General features: G+C 37.8%; 1 protein-coding gene across 3 annotated transcripts in view; it reads right to left on the reverse strand.

Moving 5' to 3' along the window:
- Positions 1-465: 465 nt before the first annotated feature.
- clcn1b (chloride channel, voltage-sensitive 1b) overlaps positions 466-25273 on the reverse strand; it is a 48677-nt gene continuing 23869 nt past the window's right edge. For 2 of the 3 annotated variants that reach the window (XM_038284438.1, XM_038284439.1), the window contains exons 2-23: positions 25023-25248; positions 22133-22264; positions 21859-21987; positions 21552-21685; positions 21097-21174; positions 15492-15570; positions 13152-13277; positions 11561-11645; positions 11178-11279; positions 10386-10470; positions 9965-10120; positions 9762-9831; positions 9561-9671; positions 8973-9186; positions 8753-8886; positions 8500-8678; positions 6916-7000; positions 6753-6835; positions 6438-6482; positions 6223-6327; positions 3905-3991; positions 1049-1510 (exon numbers count right to left, since the gene is read on the reverse strand). In XM_038284438.1, the coding sequence (XP_038140366.1) occupies positions 1049-1510; positions 3905-3991; positions 6223-6327; positions 6438-6482; positions 6753-6835; positions 6916-7000; positions 8500-8678; positions 8753-8886; positions 8973-9186; positions 9561-9671; positions 9762-9831; positions 9965-10120; positions 10386-10470; positions 11178-11279; positions 11561-11645; positions 13152-13277; positions 15492-15570; positions 21097-21174; positions 21552-21685; positions 21859-21987; positions 22133-22264; positions 25023-25248 (2907 nt within the window). Of the gene's footprint in view, positions 1511-3904; positions 3992-6222; positions 6328-6437; positions 6483-6752; positions 6836-6915; positions 7001-8499; positions 8679-8752; positions 8887-8972; positions 9187-9560; positions 9672-9761; positions 9832-9964; positions 10121-10385; positions 10471-11177; positions 11280-11560; positions 11646-13151; positions 13278-15491; positions 15571-21096; positions 21175-21551; positions 21686-21858; positions 21988-22132; positions 22265-25022; positions 25249-25273 lie in introns of all 3 variants that reach the window. The other variant, XM_038284437.1, reaches the window with a different exon arrangement.

The following is a 25273-nucleotide window of genomic DNA, read 5'->3' on the forward strand; positions in this document are numbered from 1 at the left end:
AAGCTGTATGGATGGATGTTAACATGAACTTTGGGTGTTTCTTATTTGTCCACAATGATGTGTCACACTTTAAAGATGATCCCTCAATGTTAGATTTCAGAACTGGTATGAAAATAGAGACACAGGAGCTTAACATACCTCACAAAAAGGTTAATATTTTCAGTATTACTAAACAGGCTCCCCTCTATTAGGATAACTGCATTATCAATATTGATTAGTTAAATATAAAACCATAATTTGCTTCAAATAGGCAATAAACTTTAAAGTTGGTCCTGGGCAACAGTTTTTCAGGTGTTTTTAATGTGTTTCAGTGTTTTTCTGGTGTTCCTTAACAGTATTTATTGAGTTGTCTGCTGCTTCTTTAAGACTTTTTGTTGGATCTCATGAGCAATAAATGCTTTCCAGCCCTATGTGTCAGAAAAAAAAAAATCACAGCACACCAACTCAGCTCTAAACTCAAACAGCTTAATAGACAACATAAGAATTTATTATTCTTTACAGATTAGAAACTTGTAACAATGATTTAAATAACCATACAGGAAATATATGAATAAATTAATTTAGATTTTTAAATAGCTTTTTGATTCAGTAAACTTTAAATGCATGATCTATTTGACCTTTCGGCCAAATAAATTTATTTGTTAATAGGTACATAGTATTACTTCAATATTGCACAGTTCATAGCGGTCAGCAGCTCACATGTACATAATGAAGTGAACAGATTTGGATACAAACAACGTTCAGCCATTCACCTCTGATTATGGTTGGAGGCGAAACATTGGTGATTTGTGTGAGGAAACAGGAAGGCACCTGAGATTCAGAAGTGGAAAAAGGGAGATTTCTGTGAAAATAGAACAAAATAAAAACTATCCAGGACTAAATAGTTCAAGATAGGCTCGTATAAACCAGTTCGCCCTGGTGGCTGAGAGTCATTAAGGGCTGCAGGAATCCTGAATCCCGACTTTGTTCAGACTGCGGCTCTGTCTCTGATGAAGAAAAGTAAAATGACCAAACAAGTAAAGGTCTGTCATCATTTCATCCAGTCCTCTTATACTTGTTCATCCGACTCTTCACTCTCCCTCTCCTCCTGCAGGGAGGACAGTGTCAGGACCTGGCTTGTGTGTGACACTGGGGAAACAGGAGGAGAAGGGGAGGAGGTGGATGTTGAAGGGGACGGATCCCCCTGAGACACTCCTTCAGCTCCTCTTGAATTGGTGGAGCTTCCACTGGTGCTTCCCGCACTGCTAGGAGATGAGGGGACTGTTTCAGACCCCGCAGCTCCTCTAAGAGATACAGTCTTTCCCTGGGAATCCTCCCTGGACTCTCTCCTCAGCAGCTCACTCTCTCTTCTGCTCCCCTCTCCCCACATGTCTCTGTCCCGTGTGGGTGAGGAGGCGGTGGAGGAGGGAGGCTGGTGCTTCTTTGTTTTTCTGCTGGCATCTCTGAAGCTGGCCAGAGGGGGACGAAGCCTCACACCGCTGCGAGTAGAGCCCTCGATGGCCTTCTGTAACTGTAAGATGAGGTGAGAAAAAAAGTAAAAGTGAGAAGATGAGATCAGAAAGGTGAATATCTAAGCAGATGGGAAACACAATTTAAATGTAAAGTTTAATGGCTGATTTAAAATGTATTCATGTCAGCAAATAAATTTAATATGTAAAACTTTTATGTACAACAGACTCATTATATACAGAGGAAGGCATTTCCAGTGTTTATTTCTGGTAGTATTGATGTCTATGTCTTATAACTAATAGTTTCTCTGTCTAAACATGTGCAGATGTCTCTAATGTTTGGGGTTAATCATTCATTGGAAGAACAGTAAACTTTATCCAACAGAAACATCATTGTCACCATTCGTACGTAGGAGGGAAAGCTGCAAAAGCTGCTTGCTAAAGAAGCTGGATGTTCACAGGCTGCTCAGTTAAAATATATTGAAGGAAAGTTGAGTGGAAGGAAAAAGAATGGCACAAAAGGATGCACAAGTAATGAAAGATATGGCATTCAGAATAATGTGATTTATTGAATGTCTAGGGGGATGCAGTGAGGCATATAAAAATGACTGATATTTTAGGTTGAATAAGTGGTCTGTTTCTTATTGGAGTAATTGAGAATGACTCTAAAGTTGGTGTCTGATTTACAGCTTATGATTCTGAGCAAAATGTAATTTTTTAGAACTGCACCAATCCGATATCTGGATCAGAAATCAGCTGCGATATTGACTCATTAGCTGGATCAGATATCATAGTATCAATTCAGTAACTGAATTGTTCACAGAACTGTTATTTATTTCTATTTGCTGCCCTATTGTTTAATGAATAATATAAAGTACTTTTTATATGTATTTATTTGTTACCTTTTTAAACAAAGTTTTTGTCATGGCTCAAGCCCTCACTCACATGGCAAGATATATTTTAGCAAAGTTACATAATACAGAATGTTCTTTGTCATGTGATTGGTTCAGTAGAAGGAGATGCTACCCTAGAATTAAATAGACACCAGTGTTTGTTGGTGCTGTTTCAATCTGTTTTAGGTCCAACTTGAACATCTTTAAATTGAATGACTTGATGTTCTCATTAATAGTAAAGATAAAATACTGAAAAAACTGACCTCAGGTCATTATAACCTACTTGAAAATAAAAACAATACAACTTAGACCCAACTTAAGTCTGTTCAGTCTTGACTTGTGATTTGATTTGAGAATTGGCTATAATGACTTATAGTGTTATATAATGATCTGGTCCCATCTTTGTTATGGGAGTTGAGAAACACAATTAAAGCAACCTGGCTTTCAAAGCTAATCATCTCTTTGCCACCCTGTATTGATGCAGTAGTTGAAGGATCATCAAGCAACTACTGAATACTGTGAATACGAAATAGTATATGGAATTACCTGTATTTTCCAGACTATAGAGCGCCCCTCACTATAAGCTTCACTCACTTACTTTAAAAAAAAAAAAAAAGAAAAAAAAAGTAAATGTACATATATAAGCCACACCAGACTATAAGCGGCTGATATCTACTGAATGGTCCCCCATCAAACCAGTTGGGGTAGCTCTATATATCACCCCTGAATTAGGGATGAAGAAGAATGCTAGCGTTTGTTAGTTGGCTCAGGCAATAAGATCTTCTAATGAAAGATGTGACTTTTAAAAAAATGTTATTTCAGCTCTACAGTTTCGTCATTGCTTTAATGCCTTTAAAATCTCATAGTTAGTGAATTTGGGACATTTGCTCTCCGTCGAGTCTGCTGCTACTATGTGCTTGTGCTCAATAAAAATCAGCCCCTTCTTCTTTATTTCCAAATTGGACTTCCGCCCCCTGGTGATAAGGAAAAATCCACAGAAAAGCCACACCTAAGCTGCATGGATCAAAGCGTGGAAAAATGTAGCGGCTTATAGTCCAGGAAGTACAGCACTATTTAGCAATGGAGATTTCTGTTTAAAGAAATGCTTTTTCAACATTAGTTAATCAGGTATTTATCAGGGTATTTATAAAATCATTAAAATTCAATAAAACATCATTAAAATTCATAGAAATAAACATGAAATGTGTCACTTTGTGAAATGAATTGTTGACATAAATAACTTTATAACTTTTAAAATGGAACTACTCAAATAGATTTACTTTTTAATAATATTACCATGAACTGAAATGCATGGAATAGAATAAATCTTTAATGTTCACCAAGGTGGAAAACTGTATTTTGCTCACCAGACAGACCATGCTAAAATAAAGATGATGACACATGATAAAAACAACAGTGAAAAGCTTAAAAACAGATAAAGTAGTTATAATAGAAGAGGCACCACGGCTGCACTCAAAGTAGGATCATCAGAGCTCATTCTGATGCCACACTGAAAGGTGATAAGAAAGAAGCACAAAAGGAAAGCATAAGCAGTGACTTTACCTCTTTGAGCGCCACGACTCCCACCAGCTTCCCGATGCTGGTGACGTAGGCGTGACTGAGACCCAGCAGGGAGAACAGAGTGTGGGTCTGAGTAATGACAGGAAGGACAACATGATCCAGTCAGTGATAAATCTCATGCACTGTGACAGTTTTCAGCTTGCATGATCGCACTGCTAAACAGCTTGTCCACAGGTAAAACACACTGTATGACACTCCTATAAAGCTGCTGCCTTAAGCTCATTAAATAACATTATGACTGAGATTTCAGCAAACATCCTGTGGTTCAAAATGTCTTAATTCGCATCTCTCTATCTTCATAAAACCAACATACCTGGTCCTCATTATCTTAAACCAAGGACTTGTGTAACAGATTTATTAAAAAAACAAATTGTGTTCGATAAAAAAAGTGCAAAATTTTTATCCCCACAAGAATGTATTTCTACCTTTTATCCAAAAAAGGTAGTTGTATTCACGCTGTGGTCTCTTCATTATTGATAATACATTAAGTCCTTGTACATGTATTTATAAATTTGTGATTTAACAACCAACAGCATCAGTGTTTTTTGGAGGATCCTGTCTATTTATTGATTTTTACAAAATAATCATTAAGTTTAAAACTTTAAAGTAGATTTGCTGCAACACCTCTGAGTCTGTAATACATGTTTTTCTCTGGAGTTACAGCTGAAAGTCTTACAGAGAATGTGTGAATGTACCTTATTCCTTTCCTAAAAGAGATTCCAGTCTCGATTGGAGCAACTGTGAACATTTATTATCAACTCCTGCCACAGTTTCTAAAGTCTGAGCTTTGACTGCGTTTTTTAACATGTACATGTGCTTCAACAGAAACCACTGGCCCTGTGCTTGGCATTACTGTACTGTTGTCATTGTTTGCAGCTGTTTGTGTTTTCCATTGATTGCATCACTTGTTTTTATATGTAATTCTATTCTTCTCAGTTGTATATAAATCTGTTTTTTCCCCCTCATTATCTGTTTGTATGTTGACTTCACAGTAATTCCTGAGTCCCTGCGAGTTTCTACGCTGATCTCTTTATTCATCAGTGAAATTAACAAGTTCCAACCAATGTGTTTTGCTGCTTTGTAACTTCGCCAGCAGAAACTGTGACAGTCACAGTTTTAAGCTATTCAAAGTCTCCAAAATGTAAGCATCTTTTAAAAGGATTTCCTCCAGTATTTATCTCCATCTTTGATCCCATTATCCCTGATCTACTGCCCTGTATGTTAGAGAACAACATTACCAAAGCTTAATGCTTTCACCATTTTTCAGCATGAGAGGTTGCAGTGTTAAGAGAAAAACTTAAAAAAACATAAATACTTTTGCAAGGCAATAAGTGCATAATTAAATAAACATAACGGAAGGCTGGTACTTTGAGTTCACATTTATATCAATATGCTTATTCATATCTTTAACCTTCAGAGGGAATAATGAGAAATGAAGAAAAATGTGTCTGGAGACACTTATTTCACCTCATAGATTTGTATTCATGACTGCAACTGCATTACTAAAGTTTTTTTTTATTTCTCAATATGTATTGATCTTTATTTGTGGTCCTGAAATGTTTTAGGACTGCACACTGGTGGGTTCTCCAGTGTCCTCCGAATATCTCAAACATGACTACCAGGTTAACTGGTTTCTCGAAACTGCCCCCATCCATGGTTGTGTGTCTCTTTGTTGCCCAGTGATGGACAGGCAACCGGTATGTCTAGGACATACCATGCATTACCACCCAATTAATGGCTAGTTCAATGACACTAGTAAAAAGCTTAAAAAAATATAAAAACTCTGTATTTCTCTTGTCAAAGGTAGGACATGTACAAGCATTCTTATGTATAGAAATGTGAATTTCTAAAGCTTATTTTGATATCTTTGGCTTCCTGCCATACATATTTTCGACACATGCACAAGATAGAGGAGTCAGTTATGTTGGTAGCAACACAGTTTTTTGATGGAATTTTATTATATTGATTCTGTTTTTCATTAATCACATCTTTTTAAAGAACATAATTTGGTCTAACTTGTGTTTCAAATATCTGTTGCTAGACAGATTTCTAAAGGTAGTGTGAAAGGTGGATAAAGAACCCAAATACTGCTGGAGATATTCGCTAACCTGGATGGATGGAAATTCTATATTTTTTCAAAGTTTGTTCTCAAATATTTTATGGTTTTGGCACCTAAATAAAATTATTTTTGAGTCTGAATTGTTGATATCAAAATATAAAGAGTTCCTTTTTGAAAATTAGGCATTATAATTAGAACAAATTGTGCATATCATTGTGCATGTGTTCTTTGCTGCACTCGCTTTGTGCAGTGACGTCCTTTCCACCAGCTGAAAAGGGGAGGGATCTATGCGTATTTGCTCCATATCAACTGCATTGTCCAGTTCTTCCTCTTCCCAAGCTTTGATCTGAACCAACCAAAACCAAAACAGAGAGAAATGATTGGATTATTGATCAAAATACTTGTTCATTGGCACTTTGTTGGCTGTGTGAATGGTGTATAGGTGTTATACCGTACCTCCTCAGGGGACATGGTGTCGGTTAGTGGAGGAGGCATGTCTTTCTGAAGGAGAAGGGAGAAACAAACAGATGACAGACTGACCAGTGAGAAGTTTGGGGACATACCCCTGATGGTTTCAAGGTTTCAGCTATTTCAAAGCCTTTAGCCCTGTTGTGCATGCTTCATGCTGTGCTGCTCTCATATTAGTGAGGTCAACTGGACTGATAACACCATCTGAGCTGCTGCTGCCGACTCAACGGCAGATCACTGATGCCCTACTGCTTTGAGTTTTTAAAGTCAAAGGGATGTGTGTGTTGTTTGATCTTAAGTAACCTGCGTTTCAGGCTGGTCGGATGAAGACGATGAGGAGAAAAGTCTCTGAAGAGTTCTCCTGACAGATGACAGCTTGCGTTTGTCTAAGAACAAGGCAGGGTGACACCCGTCAGCAACGAAGGACTGACATGTGATGGGCCAACCTGTGCTAATGCTGTCTTACCTGATCCTGTGTGGTTGGTGGAGGTCTCGTTGGAGGAGGGGGATGGGATGGGTCCATTACATCCTTCTTGCACTGGAGATACAGTCTGAGAGTTGCAACAAGGTCAGAGAATGTTTGGTCAATCTACGATGCAGATTACAGGTTAAGCATTATTATTTCTTCTCACATCCTTTTTTTCTGATACCTCTTCATCCTAACTAAACATGTAATCATTGTTAAACCTGCTGACCCTTTTTGGAAGACATATAACCCTCGGGTGGGTTTTTAATGCAAAAAGCTGCTTCTGAGTTGCACTCCTTCTCCCCATGACGCAACCATATCCCTAATTGGATAACGAGATACAAATTGACATTTTTGCACCATGTTTTTTTTTTCTTCTCCCACAAGGTTTACATTTGATCACTGCTGCACTTTATAGAATGGAAATGTTCATTTACTGTCTGGAAAGCTGTACTAAACAAAATTCTGTTTTGTGTACACTCTGTATATACAGAATGACAATAAAAGTTGTCTAAGTATAAGAAAAGTTCAGATGGATGAAATCCAAAATCCAGACATGTTGTTTTGCTCTATTCACATTTCTAACACACTATTTGCAGTTTTGCTTCACTCTATTTGCCCAATTCAGGCCATTTGCATTGCATAATATGCATCCTCTGCATTGCTGACCATTAATCCGCGCCCAGAATGTACGTATTCGATGTAAACGTCATTTTACAGAAGTATGGTTTGGGCCATGTTTTGAAATAGCCCAGTCAAAGTCCACACATAGATACAGTCGAGAATCAGACAAGACTAGAAAGTTTTGATGTTGACAGAAACTCTTCATTCAGCTAATTAAGATTAATTAATCTTACTAATCTGTCTGTAGTGGAAGCAATGGAAATGTAAAAAAACAGAGAAGAAATACTTTACACACATCAAACATACAGTAGGTATAAGAAAAATTATTCCTTCATTGAGTTGATTCGACTTCTTGCAAAGTTTAGCAATCATAAAACTAAAACAACGAAGAGAAAAACACCCTTTTACCTATTTGTTAGGAATATTAAACTTATCTACATACAGCCCCAGTTAATAATTAATTAGTCCCATCAAGCAGGGGCAGGGACTTGATAAACAGGTTAAATCTTCACAGGTTGAATCTTCGATTTTAGCATCTCAACCATGCATCTTATGTCAATACCTTTGTCAGCACTTCTCAACCAGCTGCTAAAACATTTTGAGAATAACTAAGTAATGAACTAATTAAGTAACTAACTAAAGGTTATCCTTGCCACTTTACATACATTTGAGGTAATGATTGTGAACTCCACATCCTGAAGGACTTGCTGCTAGAATGGCAAAGGAAGCCGTCTTCCATTCTTTCAAAGTATGTCTTTGGACTTTTTTGTCAAATAAGAGTTTAGCTGAAATAACAAGGCATATAAGGTCCTAAGTCCAGTTTTTCAAAAGGTCTTGAGCAAAGCTGGGGTTCTATTGGTTCAAACCAGCTCACAATACTATAAGAATGTTTAAACTTGTATGAGAATTTAAACATCCTCAAACAGGTTTAAGATTTTTATGGCATTATATTCCTTCTACCTTGTCATTGCTTTCTTCTCCCTCCTCATCTACGAAAGTGAACGACTCCCAGCTGAGTTTGGAGCCTTGGCCGGGAGAGCTAGGACCTCTTTCAAAGACTCGTCTTTCTGGAGAGAGCCACCAGTCTAAGACAGCCTGAAGCTCCGTCCTCTCAATCGAGCCAAGTAGGATCATGGATTCTGCAGAAAGGACAGCACTAAGCCTTTAAAAGGAAAAGCCAGGAGCTTAAAACACTGATGTGGGTCACACCTACCTTTAGAGTCAACCAACGGGATGGTTTTTAGGGCTGTGCTCTCCAACAGATGGTTTAACTCCCGAAAAGTGGATTGGGAGGACAAAAATTTCACTTTTCGCACCATTATATCCTCCACAAAGATGTTATACTTGCTGCAAAAAGTAAGCCAGAGTAGAATAAATGCAGTGTTTCTTTCATTGACAGCTGGAAACAAAAAAATAAAGGCTTTGAAATTCACCTGATGTGCCCGAGTGCCAGCTCAGGAAGGTAGGGCAGCTTCTTCACCTGGATAATGGAGTCGTAAAGAGACGGTTGCAGACCCTGGGCCACCATGTTGGCCAGGATGACCGCCACCATCATGGGTAAGATGTGGGAGATTTGACCAGTCAACTCAAAACAGATAACCGCGGTAGAAACTGTGTGAGTGACGGCGCCTGTCATTGCAGCCGCTCCTGTCAAAAACCAAAGTATTAATCATAACTAACTTAAATCAGCTCGAAATCTAAGATCACCATTCAGATAGGAGAGGATGTGCACATCTGAAACCCTCGTTCAAACCTGCTTATTCCATACATTTGTTTAACTTCAAAGAAGATTTGAAAGAGATTGATGTATACATTTTAGTGGGTGTCAGATGTGCACCACAGAAAGTTAGAACCTGGCAGTTACTCTACAGTATGATGCAATGTCAACATACAATCACATTTTATATCTAAAAATTTTTTAACACTTTCAAACCTAAAGCAAAATAGAAAATTTGGTAAAATCTACAATAAAAAAAAAACTCAAGGCACATGGAAACACATGTGTGGAGTAAGATGCTAACCAATGACAGCATAGCCTCCTGGCAGGATGCGGTAAACTATCCCATCAAACAGTATCCCATTTGGGAAAAGAGTGGCCATGATCTCCCCGACGAGGCGGCCGAAAGCAGCTCCTTGAGGACAGAGATAAAGTACGCTGGTGAACACAAATTGAACAGAAGCTCAGCATGAGATACTGCACTCCCTTTACAAAATCCTCTTACCTAAAATGAACACTGGCATGAAGGCGCCAGAGGGGATAGGCATCGTGGTAGAAACTGCTGACATCCAGAACTACAGCACAAAGGCAGGATCAAGGTTGGATATAGCCCAGTCAGTCCAAGCAGATTTACACTTTTCTTCTTTATTTACACTGTTTTGTTAAATATACCTTATGTATGCACTTATAAGGAAAGGAGGGAGATACCTTCATAATGAAGAAGAGGAGCAGGATGAGAAAGACGCTGACATGAGGATGCAGCCATGCAGCTGAGCGACCAAGGCCAGGAGGCGCAGACGAGTCTGAGATTTTGGTCCAGGTGAAATTGTCAAAAAGGGAGTTGATGCACTCTCTGGGCATCAGCTATCAGCACAGAGATAAAAAAAAATGGGGGAAAAATTGGAAACTCCATGTTGATCAGTGCATTACAAAATAAGTCTTACTATAACGTATTTATTATGTCATCAAAATGCCATTAAGCCTAAAAAAATCCACAATAATTCATGGGATGGATGGATGGATGGATGGATGGATGGATGGATGAATGGATGGATGGATGGATGGATGGATGGATGGAGCGAGCTCCACCAAACCCTGTCAACTAAAGTCTGCAGTTTTTTGGTCTCACCTCTCCAGCCATGAACTGCCCAAACCCAGGAGGAAACGTGAAGGTGGAAATGATCAGCGTCACTGCACCTGGATAGATCAAACGGCTGCAAGTACACAAAAACACAGACATATGAGAAGATACATTGTATTCTCAGACACCATCCGCACTGCATGCCATTTAAACAAGAGTCTGTGTTTGTACCGGCACTGACTGTATGAGTCTCCTGGTGCTGCAGCTCAACTCTCTCTAATGGCAAAGCCTAATGTTCCCTGACTGCATAGTCTCAGAGGATAAGTGAATCTCCCCATTGAGCAAATAACTGGGTGCAAGGTTGTTAAGGCTTTGCTGCTCTCCTGGCCAGTTTCTGAGACTGATGAGTTGAGAGAGCAGAGCTGAAATACATTAAGAGGAATTGGATCTTAATGCACAAATGGTTTCCGATTCAGGGAAACCATCTCCACTAGAATTAAGGCAGTTTTAGAGCCAAGTGCTCCACTAGTACCTGAGGACTAAATGAGCCCATGTTTAATGTTTGAGTGTGGCTGGCTGGACTGGTATTTCTACATGGAAATCTTCCAGCAACATCCTACATTATGGGGACATGTTGACTGGTCCCCATGAGGTAAAGTTCCAGGAGGTTAAAGACTAAGGTGTGAATTGATGTTCAGCCTGGTATGTGTTAGTGATGGGAAGGTTAGGGAAAGGGTCTAGGTTAGGCCATAGAAACTACTGGAAGTTGTTGCAGACTCTTCTTAAAAGAGGTAAAATGGTTTTTCCAAGTGTGTGATTGAGTCTGTGCTGGGATCTTACTGTTTGGTTAGAAAACGTGTGAGAGCCGTTGGTCTTCTCATGAAGAGAACCACCTGTCTGTTTAAGTAAACAAAGAATGCTCCCAAAAACCCACATGAGATCCTAAAACATGAAAAAAATTGGCATTTTTTAAATTAGTTCAACCAACAATGATAACATCTTTTAACTACTGATGCTAGAGGGACAAAAATCAAGTGACTCTTTAACTAATTCTGATAGCAAAACTGTAGAAAAAGCACATCGTAAGCAGAAGTCAGGTGATAGTTTTTCTACTGCTTTCACATAGATAAGAACATAAGGCTAAATACAGAGAATCCTTAGAAGGCATATATTTATTTTTATATAAACCTGCAGAACAAGATGTTATTCAAAAACATCCTCACCCTATGATTGCAAATGCTGGTAACTCCTGCAGGTCAAAGGGGAAATCCATCCGGAAGTTGGTTTTAAACAGAGCTGTGATTGTGACTGAGAAAAATGGAACAAAATAATATAATTGCAAAAAGAGTTCAACAGAAGAAGAAAGAAAGGTCATATCTGAGCAAAACATTCAAGCCATTACTATTGAAATTTTATAGTGAGACATCTATGGCAGAGGTTAATAAAGGTCTGTAAGTTTAAAGTTGATGCACTGTACAGGGTGCAAGTATGTACATGCCAATAGTGACTCTCCATTCACTGCTGTTGTACCTGGTCGTAATCCTATGTATTTTTGTAACTCTCCACAGATTGTGCTGAACTTACTTCAGAATGAATGACACCAAAACTTCTCCCACCCTACATAAATCTTACTTAAGGCAGCAGAAAACAGTAACACAAAAATATTAGTTATAGTTTGATTTTGTTTGAACACTGTACCGTACGGTATTTTATTTAGTTGTTGTTGTTATTTTCTTTGCTCTACCACTTATTTTGTAATTTTTTTACACTTTAAAGGTCCATGTTTGCTGCAGTCCCCTCTGTGGGTCAATAAGGGATTTTCTATTCTATTCTATTTACACATCTGTAAATCTGAAATTGGTCAAGTTTTCTACCCTTTTCAAAGTGCTCAAAAAGTGGCATCCTTGTTTTATTCTTATGAGCCTAAAACTTGGGAAGAAAGGAAGAACCAAGTTGATAAGAAATAATGTTTCTAATAGAGCACACAGTCATTTTTTTATGCATGAGAAGAGTTTCTTCTTTGATTTTCTACATTTGTGTTTATCATGTGTTTACATGCTCTGATTGAAAAGAAACTTCCAAAGTCCGACTTTAACATAGCCTTTAGCTAAGCGGGGGATTACGAGAGGAAGTACTGCAATGCTTTTGAAATTGTCTGTGTCACAGCTGATTTGAACAGTTTAAAACATGAAATCAAAAAATTAGTGGGAGATTTTAAAATCATTAGAGTAGAAAACTCTGCACTACATGGCTGATTAATTATTTTAACAGGGCTTGAACCAGGCCAGAGGCAGGATGGTGGCTACTCTCCTGAATTAAATCCTTGCCTGCCAACTACAGCATTGTTCTGTTGTCTCAGTCATCACTGAACAGACAAGCAAACTCAGTCAGTTCAAAGACAGAAAGTCTTTGCCATCAGGGACACATAAGAGGAATTAGGCAATTAGGCAGCTTTGGACTTTTTAAGTTTTAGTTGTTTTTTTTTGTGCTTTTTAGCAGTGCACATATATTTAAAACTTTTAAGGAGTCTTAAGATATTAATCGGGAATGTATGACACTTGTACTGTACCACCAAAGCAATAAGATATATTTACATTTTCTGTAGCAGCACATAACAGAATAACCAAACAATGAAAAACATCAACCTCGAATAAATTTATTTTGTCAGAAAAAAACAAAAAATCAGGGGCACCCCTAAAATCAATCTGTGTGCTACTCAGTGTAGCACAATTCCACTTAGCTTTTAAGCTCAACACATTTTTATAAAATGCAACCTCAGTGGTCTGTCCTCAGCAGATGGAGTTAGCTTCTCACCAGCATCCTTGTTCCAAACAGAGAGAACCCTGAATATGAAGGCACTGAATGTGGCAGCAAAGTATCCCCGCCAGTAATTCCTCACAGCGAAGTAGGTAGACGTGACCTCAATACTGAACAGCACTCCTGGTGAGGATGGTGAGAAAGAGGGAATAAAGGAAGGAGGAGGGATTAAAGACAGGAAGAAATAAGGACGGATAGAGAGGTAATTGGGAGATGGAAAGAAAAGGTGAAAAAAAACAGAGATTATTTCAAGAAAAGCAGAATGAGTCCAGAAGCCAGTAATTATACTCAACAGGAGAATTATGGGGAGTTAACAAACACACAGACGCAAGTAATTACACACATGACAGAAACAAAAACATAAAAAAAACAATAAAATCAGACAAAACAAGCAAAAACCACTGTTGATTAATCAAAAATAACGCAACACAAGGCTGAGAAAACATTAAAGATCAGAATATGATAGGTTTTAAATTATTTGTGGCTTTGAAAGTGTCCAGAAGTTTCATACATTTTACATAATCAGCTTTTTAGAGTGGCATGGAATAAGTCCCAGATTCATTCTCTTGTCTAACACTGAGCTTAAATATGCTGCCGCAGTCACAGCCATCAGTACAAGGCAGAGCACTGCAGCAAAAACTACTGAATAATAACAGACACTTCTCTCTTCTCATGACTACTGTCTAAAAATGAAGATTTCTGCTAAAGGATTAGTTATTATTTATTAAGTTTCTTTTTTCAAAATTTTACTTTTCAAATAATATTCAAAACATTCTTCAGTAAAGATTGGTTTAAACTGATCTGATATAACTTTTAACTTTGCTTTGATAATGTAAAATAAATTAGCACACTTTTTTAAATATTCAGTTGTTAATTAAAATATGTTAAAAAACTTGTTGCCAAATTTTTTAGTACTTTTTTTTAGAATGTGATTTGTTCCTTTAAAAAAAACACATTAATCCTGTTTACACTAAATAAAGAAAAGTTATATATATATATATATATATATATATATATATATATATATATATATATATATATATATATATATATATATATATATATATCAAGGTTTTCTTACTTCCTGTAACCATCTACATGCATTTCAAGTCATCCAGGGGAGAATTATTTTTCCTGCTCTTCACTTTCAATAATGAGATGTTTTAGGGGTGTTTTGTTTATTCAATCTGTTTCAGGTCAATCAACAGCACCTCAAATAACTAAAGATCAACACTTTGACTGTTCTGGACTTTTCCTTTTTTGAATTCTTAGCCAATCATTTCATGTTTGTACATTTTCCTTTAGCACCCTCTGATAAATGCTACAATTTGTGCTGGGCTCTGATGTTGGAGAGATCAGGATCTACCCCAGTAATATCCACCAGCAATGACACTTCCCCCTCCATGCTTTACATGTGATGGTTTTTCATGTAAAGCTGTATTAATTTTATAACAACCATGTCCAAATAAATAAATTCTGAAATAATATGTATAAAAAAAATCTTCCAGAAGTCACAATCTTTGTCTACAATTTCTCTAACAAAGTTTCAGCCCAGATTTTATATTTTGGTCACGAGCACTAATGTTTTTTTTTTTCCTGCAAAGCTCCCATGAATACTATGCAGATTCTTTCTAATTGTAGCTGTAGGTCCTCTTTTGGAGATCTCTTTGGGCATCTTTCCGCCTGCTTTCATTGAAAGCTTGCCTAAATGGGCAGATCTGGCTTTGTTGGTAACAAGTTTATGCTAGTTTTGGATTTTTCTTTTCTATATAGTTTTATTTAGTTAACTAAATTTGCTTACAGAATTTGTTTGCTAGTTTTTATAGGCTACTATTATTTTAACAATGCTTAGCTTTAGTTTAGTTTCTATTAGTTCCAAAACTAGTTTTATTTTTAGGCACATGAGTCAAAAATGTCAGATTACTGTATGTATGTAATTGTTCATATAATACAATTCAACACAATTTACCACTATTTCTATTAAAGCTGACTTGACCACATTAGAATTCAAGTTCAAGGCTTATTTAAAGGGTATATATCTCTAATTTCAGTATTTTATAGATAGTTTTATAAATAGTTTTAGCTAGTCATAAAAATATAAATTTTAAAACAATACAAAAAAATGTCAGTTTCCCAAACTGTTTTTTTTTATTGATAAATAGCCTTATTTCAACATATAACCTTTGCATTCGGAATCTAAAATGGCTGACTCAAGTTTTTTAGTCCTCTGTAAAAAATATTCACATTTTAAAAATATCTAAAGTGTACCTAAAGCTAAGAAGCACAAAGAAAGAGGGTTGGTGAGGCAGTTCTGAAAAAGTGAAGGTCGTACAGTACCTCCTAGCGGAGTGCCAAAACAGCATCCCACCCCCACGGCACAGCCGACTGTCAGTATATCTGTGTAACCATATGGATTCTACTGACACAGAAAACAAAGGGGAAGGAGGGGGTAAAAGAGGTGAGACAAGGATGAAAGCCAAGGGATGATGAGGGGAGAAAATTAGGATGACAGTAGGAAGTAAGACAGGACAATTTTAAGTTAGAGGGAGAAGAAATAAAAGATCAAGGTGGGGAGGAGAGGATGGAGAACCACATGGGGGGTCGGGAGGAGAACAGTGACAGTGAGGAAGCAAAACAGAATAAAGTGAATAAGTAACACTCACTAGAGAGAAATATAAACAGACAGAGGGTTAATAAAGCTGCAGAATAAGTCATTAAGAAAGAGAAACACAGAGACGAAGATATTAAACAGGAAACCTGTATCAGTTGACCACATCCTTTTCAGATTTGGATCCATGCAACAAAAAGCAGGAGAGAAAGACATTAAGGCTTCATAGCTGGCCCTGCTTAAATAACACACTTATATTGTCACTTCGTATCATGGAAGAAAGTACATTTCCATGTCTGTTAAAACAGTCATAAACTAAACACAGCATTACTGCTTCATCAGGGTTTTAGAAGCAGAGGTTTTAGATGCATATGAAGCCTGTGACTATCTCTATAAATGCAGGGAGTTTTGCATTTTGCTGGTCTGGAGTAGCAAGGTGGAAAAACGTCAGCAATGACTTTGAGAGCCAGTTTTACTGCCTGTGTGTTTGGAAGCATCTATTTCCAGACTACTTGAAACGTATCGTTAAATAGTTGAAAGGACTGTCTACAAGTACAGAGAAAAACAAAACTTTCAAGTAAGTTGGCAACCTTCCCAGGAGTGGGCATTCCAGCAAATTCATCACAAGGCCAGACCACTCAAAGGTAGAACCTATAGGAATCATTTGGCATCTGGCTTAACAACAAAAGAATGGAAAGAAATACTAAAAAAGGAGAGTTTGAGTAGAGATGCCAGAGAAAGAAAATGAGTTTTCTCTTTACCATACAGCACAACCTTTGTTTTCAAAGCTACATCTGAATAGCCCAAAGGCCTACTGGAACAACTTGCTTTGGTAGTGTAGGATGAGAACAAAGTAAAAAATAAAAAAATAAAAATTCGGCATGATGATATCAAAATATTTCTATGGAAAATATTAGCACATATACTTCATACCTATTAAGTGAAGCGACTTAGGCAAGATATGGAGGGGATCTTTTTTTCAGTGACTGACCTTTGCACATTTGCAAACTGTTGATTTGTTTTATAAGGATGTCCGGGCCAGGCACAATGCGCAAGGTGAAAAGAATTGATTACATTATATATGAGTCTGCTCTTGTGCATACTGAAGTATTGTAGAGTAAAGTGTGAGGGAGTCAACAAACAAAGCGGGAAATATACAGTAGAATGTCTGAGGAAGAAAATAACTGAGCATCTACCATAGTCAAGTCAAAATAAAGATTATTTTCCGACCAGAATAAAATAAATAGAGAAATGTCCATAAACAGCTAAAGTAAAGTTGTAAAGGGAAGTCAAAAAGCAAGTAATTCACAGTACAGCTGCTTAAGATGGTTCTACAAGCTGTTTCATTTTTAGGTGCACTTATTTTTTACGGATAACAGTTTTGCCTGCCATGAAAGAATTCTCTCCTTTATTGCACTGGGATGAGATTTACTTAGTCCGAAAGACACAAACATGCCATTACTCATATTGTAAAAGGTTCACAGTCATAAGCCTTCTGTTGACAGTTCCTGTGCCTGAGGAAAGGGACGTAGACACATACAGCTATTGTGTTTGCTATCAGGAGCTCAGTGTTATATTTGCCAGTACACATTGGGAATTAAAGCTACAGTGTGTAATAATTACAGGCATATAAATTCAGAAATTTAATATATTATACATAACTATGTTATTTATCATCACCTATGAGCTCAGCCTTTTAACCATAACATTTGCGTTGCCTTAGAATTCGTTATTTATAATTACATAGGAGCGGGTCTCGCAGCCATGGAGGCTGACATCTTTGCGCTACGGCAGCGCAGAGGCAACAAACTAGCGATTGCGAGATCTCCCATGACGCTCGAAAATAACTACGGCAAGTTGAGAGAGATGAACTGAGACGGTACTGAACAGTAGATGGCAGTATTATGCCTGAGAAGCGTTTAGTCTGCCTGAAACCAAAGAAGAAGAAGAAGCAGGTATACTGCGCCTCGGTAACAAGAAAGGTAAACAAGGCGGCAGGCGTGAGTGACTTTGCAAACTGTTTGGCACTGTGTGGCCAAACATCAGACGAATGGAGGATCATGCCTACTCTGTATCACAACGAAAAGCGGCGGACACCGAACCCCCGTCATCTAAGAAGCGGAAACACGACGAGAATAAACGCAAGAGTGACAAGAAACGACAAAAAACACGGATCAACATTGGCACGGCATTTACACGATGGAAGTCACTGATGGAGGAAAAAGGTTTTCAAAGTGACGCTCAAGTTGCCAGTTTTCTCTTGGACAGGTAATTAATCCTATACACACAATTGTCTAATATCACTGCAGTTTTTGGAGTACAGGATGCTCAGACCTGTCTAAAACAATAACATGCTGCGTGATGATGCTGTTACTCTCCAGTATACTTATTCAGCAACGTCCCTGACGTTTCACAGGTAATGATTCAGTAATTTTCTGTAAAATAATTTTCTGGATAAATACCTCGGTTACTTCTCTCCGGCTCCTTTGGAGATCTTCAAGCCTTTCTTCCTCTGCTCTCACCCCGCTGGCTCCCCTCTCTCGCCTGGCCCCAGCTGCACGCTCACCCCGGCCTCTCTGCCCTCTTCCTTTCCCTCTTCCTTGCCTTGTAACCCCCGTGCCACAAACAAGACTTGGACTCTGTAAACGGGGAATATATATTCTTCCAGCGAACACAATCTCGCTGTTAAACTAATGACTACAATTACTTCGTCTGTTTATATCACCATGCAAAGCAGCTCACCAAAACGTCACAACGACGTAGAAAAAATAACGGGTATATTTATTATCTTAAGTCTACATGAAATCTATACCCTACACAGACTAATGAAATACTATCTGTAAAATTATCTATGTAAACAAACCTCATCACTTGAGAAGGTAGGTGATGCGGACGTCGTGGAAGACATTTTGTCCCGTAACGCTCGCCGTACTGTTGGGGGGGAGAAGCGGTGGGGGGGAGACGTTCATGTTGCTGCAGTCTGCAGTCTGACCGCTAGATGTCGCTGAAAATTACACACTGTAGCTTTAATACACCTGCTTGTGGATATGTTTGGCTAGAGTTCAAGTGTAAGTGGGGAGCAGTTTGTAGAAAAATTGTAAATGAGTACGGACATATTTCGTGTAATTTATTTACATGTTGGGAAGAAAAAAACAGAGTAACTTCCTCCTAGGAAAAAGCACTATCATTTCCAATTAAAGACTTAAACTGTTCAACAGTCTCATAGCTTTTGAACATGTGCTCCAGAGGTTTATGCTTCTTTTTTAAGGAATTCAAAGCTGTCTAATAGCTTGTGATTGAGTCGGGAGACTTGCCTCCTATAGGAGCAGCAAAACAGGTGGCCACTCCCACAGCACACGCACACACCAGCAGGTCCTTGTTATGGATGTCATTCTGGGGTTAGGTGTAAGAGAGAGTCGGTGCAGACAGAGGGACACAGACAAGCAAGGGCGAGCCAGAGCGGCAAGAGGAAAAGAGGTGGGGAGGAGGGAGACAGGAACATGGGAGGTCACTGTTATTATACATGCCAGACATTATGGTCATACTATTAATACAGACACCAACACATATGAAGTGTGAGAGACAATCAAAACAAAGACATCAGACAAACGGTGAAGGGGAAGAAGGAGCTGGGCAGGAAAAACAACAGTTAATAAATCACAGGGTTCCCATTTGAAAATAATTGGTCAAACTGAAATGATTTCGCAGCAGAAAGCAACCTAAACAAGATAACATTAAAAACACAAATCGCTGCACAAATCTTTTAGGAATGTTGTGTATATATCTTCAAAATGAAAGTCTATCTAAAAAACCAACTAAGTTTTTAAAGTTTGTCTTATTTTCATTATCCCAGCATTCTACCCAATGTTTGTGCTGCACTGCATATTAGTAACCTGACAACAGCCAGATGCATGTCTCGCTCCGCCTAGGAGCTAGGCATGTCTCGCTCCGCCTAGGAGCTAGGCGGAGCGAGACATGCATCTGGCTGTTGTCAGGTTAGCATATTAGTTCCTCTTACTGAAACCTGAAATACCTTGGGTCAAATATTTAAGGATTCCTTGTAAAAGCTTCTCACAATGTTGCAGGAAATGTGGCCCCTTCCTCTTTCAGGATTAGATACCACCTTAATCACATACACTTTTTTAGCTTTGCCAGCACATTTTCTATGGAAGTGAAATAAGGAATTTGAGACAGAAGCTCCAAAAAAACATGTATGTTGTCTTTATCTAATCTCGCTTAGACCCGATAGGAAACATATTTGCAAACAAGGTTTAACTGTTCGTGGCTTTAGTTATTCCTTCAGTATTTTTACATAAAGCTCATTCTTTGAAATGCCATCTACAGTACTTTGTATAGTGCACCAGTCTCCCCTGCAGTTAAACAGCTCTACAACATAAAGTTCTCCACTTTTTGGTTGGGGCACTGTCCTCAAGCTTGTAAATTCTTCCAGGCTATGCCTACTCTATAAGTGTCTTTGACCCTAAATATGTTGGCAAAAAGGGCTTCACTTTCACTGGGCCTATCCTTGCAGCGTTATACCCATTGTATATACAAATCATTCTTTTTTGTTTCACTAATTAAAAAATGTAGACCTTTAAGTGGGAACTCTGTCATTTAAACAAAGTCAATAGCACAAACAACACAGTAAGTAACAGTGCCTTTGCAAATTCTGCCATAACACTACTTTCAGTTTAGTAAACCAATACAAACAGCAAATACATTTGAAAGGGTAGGAAAATTATGGAATAAAAACTATGTTCTAAGTTCATTTGGTATTCATGCGAAAAAACTTGGCTGCATTACTTGTCACAGAAAGTGATCCAGCAAATGAGAACATTAATTAATAAGCCTCTTTCGAAAAAGCTTATTTTAAATATTTTCACAGATTATTGGCTGGATTTAGGTTGGAACTTTGCATTATCAATTCAGACAAACTAATGTTGTTTGATAAAAATCTGAAGTTTTTTTTTTGACCTTTGAACTTGTTTCTAGTTATTTGTAGGTTTTCTTCCAGGATTGTATGTGTTAATCTCCATCCAGCTCTGTCTAGGTTCACCAATTCCTCATATTAATGCTGGTCCTATGTAATTATGTCGGTGATGCTTACATTTTGATAAAATTTTCTTCTGCTTCACAGGTATACACTGCTTTTTTGCGTCTGTCACATGAAATCCAAATGAAATGCTTTGACATTTGTTTCAGTACCCTGACAATATGTCAGGAGTAAAAGGTAAATAGTAGCACCATTCAAACACATTTACTCAGGATTTTTTACTATTTTTCCAGTGAATTCATTGATCAATGTCCAGTTTCTTGGTCAGGGCTTCAACTTACCTCATACACTCCAGAAAAGATGGACATGAATCGACTCAGCACTGCGGCACAGATACTGGCAATGTGGACAAATGGACCCTGGAGGTGAAGGAAGGACATTAGTGCACTGCAATGTTTTTCACACAGACCAATTTCTGTAAAACAAAGGGTCCAAACTGAGATGTGTATCAGAATAAATCAGTGAGTAATTGCTTGATGTGACAGCTGCCCTGCTACTGTAATGGAGAAAATTAATGTACTCCTCTGAGGAGGAGTTGAATAATTTGCCTCAGTCCCACGAGAGAAGGAAGTGAGGGGAAACATGACAGAAGTTGATTTATTACTCACAAGGTGGAATAAAAGAGCACATGGAGTGATAGATAAAGATATGAATAGAGGATGGTGCCAATCTATTATGGCTGTATGGTGACAGACCGATCCTAAAGGTAAATAGGTTCAAAAGAGGGTCTGTTAACCTCTTTGCCCACTGGCATCCCGCTACCAAGAGCAGCAGTCAGACCGATGACTTTAGCTATGAAGGCTTTAAGGGTCAGGTACTCCTTCAGGACCACACCTCTCAGGATGGTTTTCAGCTCTGGGATACCAGAACCTGTTAGCAAAACAGAGAAAACAACAAAAAGATGACAGCTTATACAGCAAACCATAGCTGTGTTAATGTAAGTAAAAGTGAAGGTATGTTTCACGAACTTAAAACAACGACACAAATGGAAATAAAACAGAAATACAACAGAAGATAAGGTACAGAGAGGTGTATAAACTAACCGATGGCCTGAGGGGAAACCAGGTGGCAGAAGAGCGAGGAAAACACGATGAGGATTATGGGATATGTAACCCAGGCGAGGTACTGGAGTGCCACATTGCTCTTAAGCTCCCCATATATCCATTTGTAGGCTTAAATACATTGAAACAGCAAAAACATAAGAGTCTGCAAATACATGTGGCCAGAAGCAAAGTAAAAAGCTGCTGCAGTAAAATGAAATCTTTATGAAAATATTGATTTTTAAGTCACAATGTGAGCAAATGTTAACACTGATACCTTGTAGACTTTTGGCACTGGCATAGTCCATGCTCCAGCTGACCAGAGCCATAGTCAGACCCAGAAGAATCAAAAAAATCCAGTCCTCCCCCATCTTGGTCACAATGTACCGCCTCACTCGAGCCAAACAGTCTGGGACAGACAAATTAAACTATTGAGTAGCATTCAAATATATCTATCAACTGATCTTTATAAAGGGGCTCTGGTTAATATGACTATGGATTGGGGGGGGAAAAAATACTAAACCAAGAATTATTTCAGCTTTTGGAAGTTTAGTAGGATTAAAAGAGGGCCTAAAATCCAAAGTAAATAGATCTACTATATATGTACGTGATTATAAGGTGTCCACCTTAATTTTTATATTAAAAGGATAATTTGGCCATGTCTTTAAACCTAAAACTGGACTTCACCTTCATGTTACCTGTTTAGCTTTACAATAAAACAAAACAATAAGGCACTCCAAATAAAAATTTGGCTAAGTTAAGAGGACCATGAGGTTCAGATTTCCAGACTAGAAAATTAATTATGCACAAAAGTTTTATCTTAATGGTGATGTGGAGTTTTAGATTTTTATTTTTCCACTACATTTAAAAACTAATCTTCAAATAGTCCAAATAAGGTGTGCTAAAAAATGTGGGAGAAAAAAAAAAAAAACTGAACATGCAATCAGTGTGCGTATTGTGGGTAATCTTCTACTGTAGGGCTGGATCTGAATACCTCAGATTGTAGCTCCTACCTCCTGTCAACAGTAAGAACACTATCCAGGGTAGAAAGTACATCCTTCAGCCTTATGGATGTCATTAAGAGGTGGATAAAAAAAATGTTTTGACCCTGGTCTAACAACAATCATATATTTTGTTAAATTCCATGAGATGGGCTGTAATTATACATCCTGGCGCAAAGGATTGTGGGCCAACCTATAGCTCCTAGAAGTGTTTAGGGATATCAGGAGGTCCCTATGCTAACTGTAAAATGCTAAAAACTCCTAATTCTATCTTCTAGCCAACAACACTATTAAAAAGGCAATTTATTATGGTGAGCATGGATGCACTTCTGCTAAAGTGTCCTAACTAATTTGAGGTATTCAGATTGAGCCAAAGATTCTAGGGAGTTGCTATTCAAATAGGTTGGGTCTGCCCCAGTTCAATTCATCAAAATGTGCGTGTCAGTGGCATTTAGAGAGAGGCCGTAAAGGAAGATTAAGTTCAAAGCCATGGAGTCTGAGGTAATAATCATACAAAATAATCTAAAAATAATAATAATGATAATTACTAATATTTTTATTGCACTTTACACAAGTATCTCAAAGTGACACAAAAAAACATTTAAAAAGAAATAACATAAAAAGGACGAAAATAAGAAAAGTTAAATCTTAAAGATTATATAGCATAATAAAACCTAAACCTTTGTCAGCTCCTCCTAAAAACCCACTAATCTCCACTAATTTTATTCCACTGTTGTTATTTCTGAAATCAAAGATATGTTCACATACACACAGTATATCTTTAAATAATTTGTCATTGCCTCAATATCTCATTCGTGGCTATAACCATCACAGAATTTTTTAATGTGAGTTTGCACCAATTTTATATTTATGATCTTTTTTGCATGTCGTCCATCCATAAATTTGTGATGTTTGCTCATAAGAATATTATCTATATATTCATAAAGGGAGACATGCAAAAGTGTTTGTATCCACTCCCACATCGACCTTGCAAATCACTGTGCACCATGTATGAAGATCAGCTTTGCATATGCTAACAAGTTTATACCTGTTTTGATATATGTAGATCGTTTTAAGATAAGATGAGGATATGAGCAGCTTCTTCCAGATGTGTGCCATGTGCTTTATATGGCTTGTACAAATAACAAACCGGACATCTAATGTCCTTCTATCAGAAAATTTGCAGTTTGCTTTTGTCCCATATTGTTTATGAATTATTGGATAACGGAGCAAACAGTTTCCGTGAAATTTTCCTCACTTCTGACCTGACAGCTTTGTTCTTTGGTTCTCATGATGCAAGTGTTTTTCAATGATATCTGACAAACCACTAAAGCCTTCATAGAACAGCTTGGATTAGACTGAGATTATATTACATTCTATGGGACAATGTTTATGTGATTTCTGAATTGCACTGAATTTTATTAAGGGGAATCTGGGTATCTATCACATAATCCTGATGCAACTTGGTTGTTTATGGTTGACATGTGACAAAACATGATTTAATTAATTTAAATATCTTTATAAGCATAACACTTAAGTTTTTACCACATAAATCCCAAAAAGACCCATAAAATCAATTAAAATATGAATGAAAGGTTAAATTATTTTCATAACTCATCTTAGTAAAAAAATATAGATTACCCAAACACAGAATGTTAGTTATGGTGGTTTCCTGCTCAGAGCTAAAGAAAACATATTAAGGAACTAATTATAAGACAAACAATGAAACATTATTAATGTAGAGATTATGATTGTATGAAATGCAAGGTTAATACCTGCTCGAAGGTTCTTTTATCTAAAAAAAATACTTTTAATCTGCCAAAGAAGCCTCTTGGGAACCCCTTAATTCTTGGAATGTGACTGTATATTTTGTTTTTCATCTGTCTGGCAGCATCAGCACATCGCAGTCATCCTGATCTTAGTGGCTTAAAATTCTACCTTAAGTCCTAGTGGTATTAAAGCACTGTATCACATTTTATGAGCTCATCATGTGGCACTCAAAATCATGATGTGCAAAGCATTCAGAAACTGATGCTTTACTGTCTCCATCACAACAGACCTGTTTGATCAAAGAATTACATTATGACTCAGATCAAATGCAAAAAGCAATGGCATGCTCCTAAATGAGGCTGCAGATTTTGAAATGGCATTGTTGGTGTTGCTCACCTTGGCATTTGGAGTAGGGTTGAGGCTTCGTGGTGGAAGAACCTGGGCTTTGATGGGACTCCAGAATGGCAGGGTTTAGATGGGGATGATGCCGCCGGCCGTGACCTCGGCGGCCCCTGGCTGAGGAGTTTTCTCCTGCTTGTCTTCTCCATTGTCTCTCTGTTAGAAGGCGGGCGGCCTCACGTCGGGCAAAGTTTCCCAGCTGCTCTCTGTACTCACCGTATAGCTGTGACACAGGGGCAACATTAAGG

The sequence above is a fragment of the Cyprinodon tularosa genome, unplaced genomic scaffold (genome assembly GCF_016077235.1).
Source record: "Cyprinodon tularosa strain WSP-4 unplaced genomic scaffold, ASM1607723v1 ctg2, whole genome shotgun sequence".
Classification (NCBI taxonomy): domain Eukaryota; kingdom Metazoa; phylum Chordata; class Actinopteri; order Cyprinodontiformes; family Cyprinodontidae; genus Cyprinodon; species Cyprinodon tularosa.